We start from the raw sequence: 16,076 nt of genomic DNA, 5'->3' as shown, positions 1-16,076 counted from the left end.
AACTGATGATATTGCAGAATTTTTGGTATTAATGAACCCTGTCTTACTCTGCTAATGGAATATATGTACCTAATAACAAACAGCGCAACAGACCTAAAAATGAAGGGTTCATATAAACACAAAAAAATCTTCATTAGATGTTTCCAAAGCTTTGACTGCTTTGCTGCAGGTTTTTTTGGGCACTGTAATACAATAGATATATCTAAACAGTATCATCATTTGGTTTGATAAGCTGACAAAAAAGTCTGATATTTTCTTTACACAGGGAAATTACCGCTTCATGAAACTTCTACTGGCTCGTAGAGGGAACTGGATGAAGAAAGACTTAGAGGATATGACACCATTACATTTAACTACACGTCACAAAAGCCCAAAATGTTTAGCTTTGTTGTTAAAACATATGGCACCTGGAGAAGTGGATACCCAGGACAAAAATAAGGTAAAAGTGCTGCTTATTTCAAGACAATGCTTGTGGCAACTTTAGATATTGGTTTTACGTCAAGCAGTTGTATGCAAAAAATTGTTTGTCATAAACTTTTTCTAGGTCTTCAAAGTAGAAATATTAATATTTTCCTGAAGTTAATGATGTCAAAGTTCATTGCACTGGCTCCATCGACATTCTTCTTGAGAGTAGTTACAGCAACAGAGGATTCAAAAACAATCCAAGTCTTCTGTAACATTGTGATCCTTGTTAGAATCTGGATAGCATGTGCTTATCTTGGTCTTCTTCCTTTGAAAAACCTCACATTTAGAATCTTTTCATGATAAGAGTCACTAGAAAACTGCCTATAATTACAGCAGTCATTCTGGAGAGGTCATGCTGACTTCATGACCATGCTAGTTAATTAACAAAGGTATGCATAAACCAGCCAAAACTGTTTAGCAACCCTTCCTGTTCAGCAGATTTCCAAGGCAGTATTTAAAGCATTGCCAGATTCCCCACAAAATGTAGAGCATTTTTCTCCCAGTTGATGTCATGAGTAGTTGCAGTAGCAAAAATGGAATGAAATGGTGAAAGATGATCTGGGATACAGAGTCCAACCTGTTTGACCCTGTTGGGCACATGGCTTGTTCAGTTTCCTTGCTGCAACTGTGCACATCAAGATCATCAAATATAATTCCTGAACATGAGAGAAAAAAAGTGTCTTTTACATCTGCTTCCATGTGGGTAACTGACTGAAACTGGTTGTAGGTGAGAGAAGTCAATGAACCAAGGCTACACTGGCCTTCTGGTAACCAAAAGTTTCTGCTTCATTGCAACTGTCAGTTTCCAGGGATACTGGTCAGCTCCATTTAATAAATAGCACTCCTCAATTTATTACAAATTTTACTGGTACAAGGCTGTAGTGGCACTTTGTGGACTTCTTCTTCAGTAAGTGTCTAGTAGAAAAAAAGGCTGTGCTATCTTATTTTTGTTATCATGGTACTAAACTAACAGCTGGCAGTAAAAAACAAAAATAGGCTTCTTTTTGCCTTCTTCCTTTACAGAGAAGTTAAGAATATGATAGTGAACTTACACATTCCATGTCACAGTTTAGGGATGCTAATCCAGGCTGTTGTACTTCTATACACAAATGTCCTGCCAGAGTTATTTCTCTGCTTCCAATCAAAGTGCCATGTAATATTTAGCAGGGGTAAGGGGGTAAGAGAGATGGGAAAAAATAAATCCATTCTTTGCCTTACAACTGTCTGTTACATAGCAGTTGGGAGAGGTGTGTCTAATAAATGAAATACTTGTTAATATGCCAACATTTTGCTGGTTAAGAAACCCCCACATGTTGGTTCGCTTATGTAATTATGAACATTGATAAGGCCTGTAAAAAAGCTGCTGGCAGTCAGGAATTGGCAATAGGAGCATGGATTGCCTTTTGATGTTTTATTGGACTGCCGTGGGTCGTTGGGCATTAGATTCACTAATATTCAACCTCAGAGTTCTGAGTCATCACAGACAGTGAAGAAATCCAAAACGTTTGTTCAAGATGGATCCAAGTCCAGTGTAAGCATTCAGTGCCATCTTCCCCTAGTGGAGAGTAGTCTTCTCTGTCAATTTGTGTTATCCCAACAGTTTGAAATTTAAGAAGGACCACATTATTCACTGCAGTTGTTCTGTAGTGCAGCTCTGGTGCTGAGGCCTGGTTCAGATGGTCATTCTAGCTTGGATGTCATTGCTTAATGCCCAGCACAGATATTTTCTCCGGGTCTGAACTGCTGCACCAAATAGCCAACAGGGCAGTGCTGAGTGGCATGGACATTTTTCTCTTGCCATAGTCCAATAAATCTTCATATAAAGCAGTTAGACTCCTACCAGAGATACTTACATTCCAAGCATAAGGGCTTCTCAGTTTGGATCTCATGTAAGATGGTGTAGCTTAGACCTGATTCAGACCTCAGCAGCAAAGGTGTCTGATGATCTGCTCTTACTGAGGGAGATGGGCCTCTTGTTCAGCTTTGTTTAAAGCCTACTTTCATAAATTTTGAGTTGTCAGCTACCCCAGGTACATGTGCTCAGTTTTCTGTCAGTCCTCTTTATTGAAGTGTAACAAAAGCTTGCTTATTTCCCTGTTGTTTAAGGCTGGTTTTAGCCAACTTTACTTTTCATGTTTCAATACATTTTTGATGTGTTTGTAAAGCTTGTGAAAATTGTGTTGCAGCAAACTGCATTGCATTGGAGTGCCTACTACAATAACCCAGAGCATGTGAAACTTCTTATAAAACATGATTCAAATATTGGAATTCCTGATATTGAAGGAAAAATCCCACTTCACTGGGCAGCTAACAACAAGGACCCTAGTGCAATCCACACAGTGAAATGTATTCTGGTAAGAAAGTCTACCATATATGTATGTAACACTTTTCAGTCCTTACAGCTTTCCTCTGATAGAAATATTTTTTATTCTCTTGAGGTTTCTCATTTTGGTCCACTGACTCTTTGAGAATGAAATAATTTGCTTTTCCTAATATCCAGAACTTTGTAAGAAATAATCCTAAATATTTTTGCTCTCTTAAAAGGGGTTTGTTTTGAGTTCTATGGGTGAATGTATTTGCTGTAACTCATGTAAAGGGGGGGAGAAAAGGGTTGAAAGTTTTCCTGAATAAAATGGCCAGTCATATTGCTCATTTCAGTTGCATTTTGCACACTGATTTCTTCATTATGTGTCTTTGCTTTATTATTTGAGAGTTTATATCTAGTTATCTGTACTGAAAAGTCTAGTTTAATTTGGTTTTTCAAGTTAGAATTCTGGGAAATATTTGACCAATTGTCAGTCAGCCCACAATCAGTTTGCTGAGAGAATTTCCACATAGTTTTGTATATGAATTTAATACTTTTTCCTTGATAGCACATTTTCTCTTTCTGCAATATTTTAGTTTCATCTTCTACAATGACAGTTATAATGGTTACAATGAAATCATATGCTCAGCTTGATTTTAACCTTGATTTTTATTTTGTGAAAATCTTTGAGCTTCACTAACATGGAAAAATATCAGAAGCCTCAATTTAAATTTTCTGTCATATTAGAACCATCTTCCTGTATCTTTGACTATCGAAGGTCTTTCAGAACTAGACACATAGTGATTGTACTCTAGCTACAAGGACTTGTATGTCTGTCTGCCTGATTAGCTTGCAAGCTGAGAACTTAAATATGAATATGAAAATATGAAAAATATGAAAACTTTCTTTGCTTTTCTTCAAATCACACTGACAATCTTACAGCTACTGATACTTTTTTTACTATAAAAAGAGTTTTTGAGAAGTTTCCAGTATTAAAGAGATAGTATTTCTATATTACTGCTGTGCATGCAATATATTTGTAATTTGTTTCCAGTTGTGAAATTATTTGTTACAAACAAAATTTTGTCACAAAGTTTGAATTTGTATCTACTTTTCTGCCACACTGGAGAAGTAAATTTGCTGCAGAGGAAGTAAGGATCTTTGCATTCAACTACAGATTTTGAAACATTAGGTAGTCAAGGCAACTTTTTAAAAGTTGTGGTGCGTCAGGCTCAGCCAGCAGCCTTACACCCACCCAGCCACTCACTCACCTGCCCTCTTTCAAGGCAGAGAAAATAGAGGGAAGGCAAGAAGACTTGTGGATGAAAGATAATGCCAGCACAGTATGGAAAGCAAAAGCTGCATGCAGAAAAGCAAATTTATTCACTCTTCCCATCAGCAGGCAGATGTTAGCCACTTCCAGGAAAATGGAAAAAGAGTTTCAGCATGCTTGATCATGCTTAGGAGGACAAATGGTGTAGCCATGAGCATCCTTCCTGCCCTCCCCAGTCCCTGAGATTTTTTGCTGAGTGTGATATTATATGGTATGAACTATTGCTTGGGTCAGTTTGTGTCAACTGTCCCAGCTGTGTCCTGTCCCAGTCTGTTGCCCACCCCCAGCCCTTTCACTGGGGGGGAAGCAGGGGAGCAGGACAGGGCAGGACATGAAAAAGAGGAATCCTTGTTATTCTACAATAGGCAAAACATGGGTGTGCCATCAACAGTTCTAATCACAAACACAAAGCCCAGCTGGTGCAAGGAAAATTGACTCCATCTAAGACAGATGTACTACAAAAGATCAAAAATACTTGTCTCCTTGCTTAAAGTGTTCTCAAAGATTCTCTTTAGGTAATCCAGAATCATGATCATGTCCAGGTTTTCTGGAGGGTTTTATTTTGTTGGTTTTTGGGGTTTTTTTAAACTCTGACAATTAAAAGACTCACAGAATAGTTTGATTGGTAGGAAACTTTTAAAAGTCATCTAGTCCATGGGCAGGAGCATCTTCAACTACATCACATTGCTCAGGGCCCTATCCAACCCTTGGAACTCTGCCAGGAATGGGGAATCCACAGCTTCTCTGGGCAACATGTTCCAGTGCCTCACCACCTCACAGTAAGGAATTTCTTCCTAATATCCGGTCTAAACCTACTCTCAGTTTAAAATCATTCCCCCTTGTCCTGTAAAAAGTCCTTCATGCCCTTGTAAAAAGTCCCTACATGTCCTTGTAAAAAGTCCTTCATCTTTCTAGTAGGTCCCCTTTGGGTACTGGAAGGCTGCTGTAAGGTCTTCCTGGAGCCTTCTCTTCTGCAGGCTGAACAACCCCAACTCTCTCAGCCTTTCTGCATAGGAGAGATGCTCCATCCCTCTAATGATCTTGGTGGCCCTCCTCTGGGCTCACTCCAACAAGCTGATATCTTCCCTGTGCTGGGACCCCAGAGCTGGATGCAGTACTCCAAGTAGAGTCTCAGGAGAACAGAACAGAGGAGCAGAATCCCCACTTTTGACCTGCTGGCCACGCTGCTTTTGATGCAGCCCAGGACACATTTGGTTTTCTGGGTCACAAGCACACATTGCCGGCTCATGTCCAGCCTCTCATCCTTTACCCAGAACCCCCAAGCTCTTCCTGGCAGGGCTGCTCTCCATCTGTTCATCTCCCAGCCTGTGTTAGTACTGGGGTTGCCCTGACCCAGGTGCAGCACCTTGCATTTGGCTTCATTGAACTTCATGAGTTTCCCAGGGGACCACTTCTTGAGCTTGGCCAGGTCCCTCTGGATGGTATCCCATCCCTCAAGCTTGTCAGCTGCACCACTCAGCTTGGTGTCATCTGCAGACTTGCTGAGGGTGCACTCAATTCATTCACCTGTGTCATTAATGAATACATTAAATCTCACTGGTCCCAGTACAGCCCCCTGAGGGACATCATCAGTATCCACTGGGACATTAGGACAGTGACTAGTGCCCTGGATGCTATCCAACCAATTCCTTCAGCCCACCCATCAAATCTCTCCAATTTGTAGACAAGGACATTGTGGGGGACTGTGTCAAAGGCTTTAAAGCAGTCCAGAAAAATGCAATCCATCACCCTTCCCTTGTCCACTGATGTAGTCACTCCATCATAGAAGGCCACTGGGTTGGTCAGGCAGTGCTTGGTGACCATCAGGTTCAGTGTCACATCCCCCCTGGTAGAGCTGTCCATTACCTGTCTTATCTTCCATTCATCCCAGGACTCTCCTGAATTCTCTATAGCTCACCATGCTGCTTCTCTGGCAAATGTCAAGGTGGTTGAAGTTCCCCAGCAGCACAAGAGCCTTGAGCATGATGCCTCCTGTAGCTGAAACAAGAAGGCTTCATCAAGAGGCTCTCCTTGGTCAGGTGGCATGTAGTAGACACTGACCACAAAGTTCCCTTTATTGCCTCAGTTTCTGACTCTTACCCACAGCCTTTCAACATGCTCATGGCTGTTCTTCAGGGACAGCACATTGCACCCAATCCATCTATTGTATAGAGCAACTCCTTTGACCCTCTTTCCTGTCCTGTCCCTTCTGAGAAGCCTGTAGCCACCCACCAGTCGTGGGTTCATCCCACCAAGTGTCAGTAGTGGCATCCGGATCGGAGCTCTCAGGAGCTTCCAGCTCCTCCTCTTTGTTGCTCATGCTGGGTGCAGCAGTATAGAGGCACTTTGGCTGGGCTGAAAAGAGTGTATTCTTGATTCCATCTTGGCTTTTCCATGAATCAGCTTAATTGTTTATATTGCAATTAGCTACATCTATATGTGCTTGCTAATGGAGTAAGTTAATAACAAGTGTAAATGAAAAAATAATTCAGCTATGCTGTAAAGTTAATGATACAGAAATGTTGTTACTAGGTAATCAATCTGTTGACTGAATTTGTTGTTGCATATAAATACCTTTTTTTGGTGGTGGTGGTACCCCTGGGTTTAATCCTGTAGTAGGATCTTCTCTCCAAATTGAAGTGTTTTTCTTACTTGTCTTGATAGATATCTACCTAGCAGAGCTCACAGTGTGCTCCTCCTTTCTTAGCTGCTTTTTTCCATACTATCGAGTTCCAAATCTATTGTCCAAGCATCATGTTTGATTCTCATTCTTCTCTAGGTCTTCATGGCTAGGCTACCTTTATAGTTTTTCACGTTCTGTGTTGTATTTCTAATGTACGTACCCGTAGAGGGAAAATTTCTATCATCTTGTGTCTTAACATATAATTACATTTTTAAGTTCATGAAAACAGTGTCTTGTGGTGATAGCAGTATAAAAGGCAAATGTCTGTGTCCCTGTTGCCGCCCCATTTTTAACCACATTCAACCAAACCGTTTGTCTTTGCTTTCAGGGTAGGGTCTGTAAGCACTGTGCCATTGCCCAGGGTAGCAGCCAGGTATCGATGCCTACCTCTGGTCAGCCTACACTGGCAGCCTTTGGTGCCTGCTGGCTGAGCTACAAAAAACAACGCTGCTGTTGTTTCTCCTATGCTATCTTTAATACTGTGGAAGAATTCCCCAGGAAATTATTTTTCTCTAGTATCCTACTTGGAATTCTCCAGCGCTGCTTTACAAAAACTTGACAAAAGTTTAGCTGCTGGTTTTATCGAAACTACAGTCTATGGTATCAAAAAATACTGTCTTGTTTTTCTGCACTCTACCCTTTGGATGTGGCCAGTTATTGTCTCCTGTTTATAAATTCTTAAAGCTAAGGTCATCTTTCTGTTTGATGTTTGTATAGTACATGGTCCATTGGTATTGTCAAAATAAACAATTACAAAAAGAGCTCAGCTGAATGCTGAGAAGGTAGGTGTGCAGGGGTGACAGTTATGCACAAATTGGTTATATCTGGTATTGAAATCCACGAAATACAGCCAAAATGGAACTCCACATATGTAGAAAGTAAACGTGTGAAGTAGAGAGAAACTCTAATCTGGAGATCCTCTCATGGTCAACTTCCTTTTCCACCTTTCCAGATTCAGCAGTGCTTGGTTACATGAAAAATGTTGGGAATATTTAAGGAGAAAACAACAACATAAGGTTCCATTATTATGATGGAAGCAACTGCTTAGTACTCTCTGTCTATTTTGTATCTCTTCTCTTTATTTATTCTTCATGGTAAGAGACGTGACATTTGCTTACACCACACTTTCCACATGCCACAGAAAAATGCTTAGCTTCTGTTTCTTCTCTGTATTGTGCTTAAAATATGAATACAGTATGACAGTTTAATTATAGCTAACTAAACCCACTTAAAATCTAAAGAAGTTATACTTGTGAATATAGGCAGAAACAGGCCTAGAAAATTTTAATTTAAGTGGCCAAAAAATTCAAAACACACAAATACTTTTAGGCTGGAATATAAATAGTGGCTTTGTCATTAGAAGATTCTGTACCATTGTGCAAAAATAACACTTTTGACTATGGGGATCTTTCTTGACAACATCAGTGACTTTAAGCCAGGAGTTTTAGGATTTGTTTATTTAGTATGTTGTTTTACTTCTGGAAGGCTTGAAAATTAGCTGTCAGGATTACATCAGCAAATTATAAGTGAAGAAGCATTTGTTTTCTTGTTTGTCCATTTTGTTCAAACACGTTTTCCTCTGGTAGACTTAGAATTTTAGTGATAACTTCTGTGCCTACCATAATTCATGTTTAGCCATATTTAAAAGTGATTCTCATAAAATGAATTTTTGCAGTAGGCTCTATGCTCCCCCTGCTGAGCTCTATGAATAGACAAAAAGGAAGCATATTATCAGTTAGCTTTCTCTTGATAATTATTAAAGTTAGGGGAGAACATACAACTTTTCACTGTAGTGGCTCAGGTAAATGCTTTTGAATGCTTATCAAAAGAAGTGTTACACATGCTTCGATTATCGAGGTTTGTGCATGTAACAATGTTAACTTTGATTGTACTTTTAGTTGAGAGTCATATTTATCAAATTTTTATGGTTTTAATAGAGTATCTGTTATTGTACTAGTGACTGCACGTATTGGTGATCTCCAGTATGTTTCAAGTATGTTAGATTTTGATTCTAACAAAACATGGCTGACTGTACTGATACCTAATCTAAAACTGATGAAGATTTGTCTGAGACAGGCAATTTAATTAGCATTTAATTAGAATTGGCAGATGTTATTGCTAATAGACTGTCCATCATCTTTGAAACGTCATGGAGAGCAGGAAAGGTGCCTGAGGACTGGAGGAAAGCCAGTGTCACTCCAGTGTCTTGAGAAAGGGCCAGAAGGACAACCCAAGAAACTACAGGTATTGCCTCAATCCTGAAAAGGTGACGGAACAGCTCTTCCTGGATGTTATCTCTAAGCATGTGAAGGAAAAGGAGGTTATTAGTAGTGAACATGGACTCACCAAGGGGAAATCATGCTCGACCAATAAGATACCTTCTGTGATGGCAGGACTGGCAGGGTAGATGAGGGAAGATCAGTGGGGGTTGTCTACCTTGACTTCAGCAAGGCTTTTGACGCTGTCTCCCATAACGTTCTCATAGGAGAGCTCAAGGAAGGTGGGTTGTTCGAGTGGGCAGTGGGTGAGTTGAGGACTGGCTGAATGGGAGAGGTCAGAGGGTTGTGATCAGTGGCACAGAGTCTGGTTACAGGCCTGTATCTAGAAGTGTTCCCCAGAGGTCAGTACTGGGCCCAGTCTTTTTCCATTTATTCATCAATAACCTGGATGAAGGGAAAGACTGTACCCTCAGCAGGTTTGCTGATGTTACAAAACTGTGAGAAGTGGCCGATACACCATCGTGGTGTGCTGCCAGCCAGTGAGACCTGGACAGGAGGGCAGAGTCTAATCTAAGCTCAACAAAGGCAAATAGAGAGTCCTGCACTGTGGGAGGAATCACACTGTGCACCAGTAGAAGGACCTGGGGCTCCTGGGGCACAACAGGCTGCCCATGAGCCAGCAGTGTGCCCTGGGGACCAAGAAGGCCACTGGTACCCTGGGATTCATTAGGAAGAGCATTCCCAGCAGGTTGAGGGAGGTGATCCTGTCCTTCTACACAACCCTAGTGAGGCCACATCTGGAGTGCTGGTCCAGTTCTAGGGTCCCCAGTTCAAGAAAGACCAGTAGTTACTGGGGAGGGTCCAGCTAAGTGCTATGAAGATGAGAAAGGGACTGGAGCATCTCTTTTATGAGGAAAGGCTGGGAGAGAGCTGGGACCATTCAGCCTGGAGAAGAGATCACTGAGAGGGGATCTTATCAATGCATAGAAATACCTTAAGTGTGGATATCAAGAGGATGGAGCCAGACATTTTTCAGTGGTGCTCAGCAGCAGGATAAGGGGCAATGGGCACAAACTGAAATATGGAACTTCCATCTGAATATGAAGGAAAACATCTTTACTGAGATTAAAGGTCACTGAGCACTGGAACAAGCTGTCTAGAGAGGTTGTGGAGTCTTCTTCTCAGGAGATATTTGAAACCCACCTGGACTTAATTCTGTGCAACTTGCTGTAGCTGAACCTGCTTTAGCAGGGTGTTGGACTAGATGATCTCCAGAGATCCCTTCCAACCCCAACCATTCTGTGATTCTAGGATTTACATGCAGTATGCAAAGTATGTAACTCTTTAGATCTAGAAAACTTACATTAACCAAATATTAGGAGGTTTAAGTTGACACTGTAAGAAAGTAAACAGCAAAAAACAAAGAATCAGGGCATTGCAGAGATGAAGTTACTACTGCTGTAATAACTTAGCCAGACTGCCCTTAGAAAATATAGTGAAATATAACTCAAAATGTTTGGGGAGTTTTGAGGGCTTTTTAATCCATTACATAGAAAATATAGAATGTAACTTTGGTCAAGTAATATTTGGATAGAAACCATAATTCTGGAATTTTGTGACTTTCTTCTTCTTGATTTATTGTTCTCTATGTTAGATATTTGTTTTCTGTGTAGTAGTTACTCCAAATAATGCAAATGCAGGTGATTCTACCAGTTTGTGTACCTAGTGGAGTCAAAAGGGAAGATTGCAGTTAGTTTAATGAGAAAGGGATCAGCACTGATCACAGTCTCTTGCTCCTCTTTCATAAGTATATTGTAATATATAGTGTGGCTCTGTATTTTCAGGAGGATTGCTTTTCTCACTTATCATGGGTTAAAATCCCCTCTAGTGTAGGAAGTTAAAAATCTCAGGACTACATTCCCTTTTAATTTTGCACAGTGTTCCCATGACTTCAGCGAATTGTTCTGAATAGTTGGAGATCGAAAAGCAGACTCACTCCCTCTGGTTTACTTAAACTCTTGTTTTGACATTCTGCTTCTGCTCTAGATGTTTAGTGTCCTGCATCCTGAGTTTCTACTGTGTTATTGCTTATCACTGTTTTTAGTAATACCTCTTTTTTCAGAAAACTGGAGTTTAAAGTTTGTGTTTCATGGGCCTTTATGATATTTGTCATTTGAAGAGCTCTCAAATGCTAAGATGAGGTTCACTTGTACCTGTTCTGTTCTTTTGCCTGAAAAAGAAAATCACGAAGAGAACTCTGTACAGAAAAACATTTGAGAGATGAAATTATCATAATACAAAACTATATAGCTAGGGACCTTATGTGAAAGTAATTTAGCATATTTTTTAAGAAAAGGTGATGAAAAGTCAAGTTATATCTATTAATGCCTATGTTATGTGATCAAGTGGCTAATCATGAAACTTTAAAATAGGCTTTTAAAATTCAAAACTAAGCCCATTAGAAATACTCTCTAACCTCTATCCTGTCACCTAGAGATGTAGACATTTCCTTGGAAATACTTTAGGGGTATAAAAAGCTAGAAGAATATTATAATGAAAGTCATAAAATTAACTTGTGCAAAATAAGGAGTATTGTAGGAGAAAATCTGAAGATATGTATGTATGTCATTTTCAACTTGTAAATCATGTAAGAATCTCTAGTTATTTTCATAAAAGCTGGAGTTAATCTTTTAAAGATCTGTGTAAGGAACCACTTGCACAGTAGACTAGTAAAATTATGGGGTATGTACCAGAAATCAGGTCTTGTACAATAATTAAATATACAAAAGCATTCCATAAGAAATACTTGAAAGTAGCCTATGCTGTAACAAAAGTATTGGGTTGTAGAGCTACATTCTACTGAACAAGGACAGTTTATCTGTCTGAAAAAACATCTGTAAAGATTGTATAGGTTTTATCTTCAATTTAAATATTTTGTAATGTTGTTGTTTCCTTTTTTTTTTTTTTTAAGGAAGCTGCACCTACAGAATCTCTGCTTAACTGGCAAGACTATGAAGGACGAACTCCTCTTCATTTTGCTGTTGCAGATGGGAATGTAGCAGTTGTGGATGTCCTGACCTCCTATGAGGGTTGCAATGTGACATCTTATGACAACTTGTTTCGAACTCCCCTCCACTGGGCAGCCTTACTTGGTAAACTGGACAGTGCTGAAGTCACTTAGTCATTAATTAACTGTACTGTTTAATCTTTGTGTCTGATTTTTATTTAATTCCAGCCTGGCAGTATGATCTAATCTCTTAGAGCAGTAAGAGTTTCTGCTCAACCAGGATTAGAAGTTTGTGTGTAGACTGCTTGTTTTAGCTTCAGATTCTCCAAAGCATTGTTAAATGCATTACTTCAACAGGTTATATATGCTGATAATTTAAGAACAATTATAGCATATTGAGATTGTTCTTGCATATGCAGCTTTGATCATCAGTTAAAAAAACCACTGGCACTCTGGAATAGCAGGGTCTGAAATGGGGTATGCACTGCCCAGCATGAATGCAAGACAATCTATGGGAGCACATGAAGAAAATGTCAGGAGTTCTGTTTATTTTTTATTTGAAAAAATAAGAGAACTTGACTAATGTTTCATATACAGGTTTAAGCTAGTACCCTTGTTTGGTCCACATGTAAGATGGTCACATAGGGATTGCAAGGTGCCTGAGGTGCCTGAGATGCTTCACATTGCAGAGTGGTTGATGGTGACACCATGAGTCATGTGCTCACTTTCAGCCTACTGTGATGTACTGCAGTTTATGTGTGCCAGGTTAAGTGGATTTATGATCATATTATCTAGTTTTTATTAAACTACCCCTCACAAACTAAGCAAGTGACTTGAAAAGATTCCCACAAAGAAAATGCAGATACTCTGATAAGGCCAGCACAAGTAAACAACAAAAAATGGCAGAGTTGACATTTCTGCTCCTAGTATAAGCTCTTCATCGGACACGTTATGACAATCTAATCAGATCTGACAAGTTTTAATTGGATAGAGTTTTTCACTGTTTAGATTGTTACCCTGAGACTCAGATGCTCTGTAAATTGTAACCTCGCATATATGAATTTTGGTTTGGATTTACAAAAACTGGATCCTTGCAAAACAAGTTAAAACCTGATTAAACGTAAATAGTCTAAATGCAGGGAAACACAACCCATAAAATGACAGCCACAAAAATAATATGATTTAGAAAATTTACCTCCTATTTCCATTCAGGAGGAAAAAATAGCCACTGGATAAAAGAATCTTCAAAGTCTCTCTCCTCTTTTACCAGGCTTCATTCCAATGATCCTTTGGGACACTGCAGACAAAGAATGCCAATAAAGGAATCAGATGTTCACTGGAGCGAGTTACTGCAACTCCAGTGACAATGTACATGTTGTTTGGTTATGTTTATTAAAAAAAAAAGAGAAGGATATTCTAAAATTTTCATATATGTAGGGATATTGAATTTTACAGAGAAACTGTGAAGCATTTAAAGTGACATAGGATCGGCTTTCCAAAGAAATAGTCATTATCACTTGATTCTGTCCAAGAAGCAAAATTTATTGTGTTTTGAAATTTATTGTATTTAAGGGAGGAGTTTTGTCTGTTGGGAAAATGGATTGTCTAATCAATGTAGAATAAAGGGGGAAGATGTGCCAGAATCTCCAGACTATTTTGTGAACTTGATGAGGTCTCTAGGTGGCATATGCTCTTTGGGAATTTCTGGTTAGTAAATCGTTATTAATTTTTAGGGTTCTGTTTTCAAGTTGAATTCTGTGTGTCCTATGTAGGTCTTAAAGAGAGTAAGATGTTGCTATATAGGTTAATAGTAGAAGATTTAAAGCAGTGCAGGGATACTGCCACAAGTTTTCTTAGATGCGATGGATTGTATGTGACTGCATCTTAAGGGCATTGTTGCTCCTCTTACCTTTCCTTTTGGGTAGATAAAAGTCTCAGCCAAGTTACGTCTCTGCTAAATAAAAGTACAACAGAAATGACAGTTCCTGACCTCAAGAAATGAGTTTTAATGTTTACATTAATGGCCAAGTGAGATCCACCTCTGCACCAATTTATTTATTATTGCACCCAATACAACGTTTTTTTTCAACTCCCTCAAGCCTTATTCTCATACATAATTTAGCTAGACCTCCTGGCATGATTACAGAGTTAAGTTCCCTCTTGGTAGTTGTCTGTCCTGAAAGTTCGGGAATCTTTTTTTTCAGGCTCAGTACCCCTATGGCTTTTCTGATTGGATTCCACTCCAAACCAACTTTTTCCAGTGCACCTCAATTTACTTCTTATAGTCTTGAGGTGGGAATAGCATAGCAACATTATATCTCCTCTTTTCGGTGTTTTTTCTGGTAGGAAGGGACAGAATAATGCAGAATAATTCTGCATCCAGGGTTCTCTTAATGGCTAACAGGAAAGAGGAGCCTTCTTGTACACCCTAAGGCCCCTAGAAAGAAAAAACGCTCACATAACTCTTCATCCTTTTTGACCCAAGTTACCATTTTCCCTCATTTCTGATACTTCTGTACATATAAAGTCTCAAAGTGCCATTTCACAAAAGAGGGCTTGCCTAGTCCTCCTTGTCTTAGGTTTTTAAGAGCTACAGACCACAACTGTAGCACAGCTGCATTCTGTAATTGTTGGTGTTTTCATTAAAAATAGTCTACTGCTAGCAGGAAGGTTTCCCTACCTTTCATGTATTCTAAAGTAATTCAAAACAACTGTGCAAAAGTAACAAGCTGCAAAATTGATTGCTTTTCTGACATATGCGGTACTGGGAGTTTTCACCTGTAAAATCAGAGTGGTTTTATAGTATTGCTTAAAATACCAAATCATTAAATATTCTGTGAGCTGCATATGCCTACAGAAGCAAGCATATGAATGAACTGGTTGACTTTAGTTGCAATCTACTGTATTTGTCTTTGTTTTCCTGTCTGTGAAGTGAATATAAGGTTTACCCTTCCCCCCAAAAGTGTTGTGATTTTAATCTCAAAATATTTTAATCTGTTTTTATGGAGGGAGTTGTGTGTGAGCTTGTTGTTTATAGCAGCTGGTAGTAGACTAGTCTTTGATTCTGCTATACATTTTCAGTTGAAATTTTGGTTCAATAAAACCCAGGTGAAGAATTTACACTTGATTTCTGTAAAACAATATGATGTATCATGAAATCGTCAGCATTGGTTTAGCTTGTATTTGTATGCAGATGGACAAATGCTCATCATCATCACCTGATGCTCACTTCATTGTTTCTGACTGACTTGTCACTCAAATGCAGCATCTCAATTGAATTATTATAAGCTTTTTCAGGAAATATTCAACCAATTCATTACAAAGTTAGTATCATAGTTATCTGGCCAGTTACTGCTGGTTTCTTTATTTAGGGAAAAGCTCTAGTGATTTCTGTTAGAAGAAATTTTGTATTTATAAGTCATTCAGATTTATAGATGCCCCCCAAAAATGACAATACAGAGTATGGCACTGGAGCACTATTGGGAAGAAAGTATATGCCAAACTTAATAGTTCAAGTATCAAGTCTTATGTTTCTCTCTTACATTTAGACTATCATGGGTACCACACAAATACTATTTGTTAGAGTCTGTTCATTTTCTTCTCTTTTATTTGAGTTTAGGTTTTTTTCCTTGTTTTTTTTTTACTAAGCTTTTTATTGACTTTAGGATTTGATAAAAATTTGGGTTTATTATATTATTTTTTTCAGGTCATGCACAGATTGTTCATCTCTTACTAGAAAGAAATAAGTTTGGAACTATCCCATCTGACAGTCAAGGTGCAACACCCCTGCATTATGCAGCACAGAGCAACTTTGCTGTAAGTAGAACATGCCCTAAATGTGAAGTAAATTTATTTTGCTGAAATCTTTATAGTTTAGCAGACTGTTTGCATTGTTTTTGATATCATATAAACACAGTGTTGTTGGCATGAGTTAATTCAGAGCTTTCCTATGTTATGTGATACAAATGTGGTTAATTTCAAAGTATTAAAAAACAGATTTAAAAACACTAACTTCCTGTGCAAAGAAAGGCCCTTTGAGCCATGTGTTTGCATCAGAACACACA

At 38.9% G+C, this 16,076-nt stretch overlaps 1 protein-coding gene across 7 annotated transcripts in view; it reads left to right on the top strand.

Moving 5' to 3' along the window:
* The window catches only part of INVS (inversin), an 85,094-nt gene that overhangs the window by 36,226 nt on the left and 32,792 nt on the right, over positions 1-16,076 (top strand). For all 7 annotated transcript variants that reach the window (XM_048289180.1, XM_048289179.1, XM_048289178.1 and 4 more), the window contains 4 exons: positions 266-439; positions 2,652-2,819; positions 11,977-12,157; positions 15,719-15,828. In XM_048289180.1, the coding sequence (XP_048145137.1) occupies positions 266-439; positions 2,652-2,819; positions 11,977-12,157; positions 15,719-15,828 (633 nt within the window). The remainder of the gene's footprint in view (positions 1-265; positions 440-2,651; positions 2,820-11,976; positions 12,158-15,718; positions 15,829-16,076) is intronic.

Source organism: Corvus hawaiiensis, chromosome 30 (genome assembly GCF_020740725.1).
Source record: "Corvus hawaiiensis isolate bCorHaw1 chromosome 30, bCorHaw1.pri.cur, whole genome shotgun sequence".
Classification (NCBI taxonomy): Eukaryota; Metazoa; Chordata; class Aves; order Passeriformes; family Corvidae; genus Corvus; species Corvus hawaiiensis.
The sequence above is the reverse complement of the archived record's forward strand: the minus strand, read 5'-3'. Positions and strand labels throughout refer to the sequence as shown.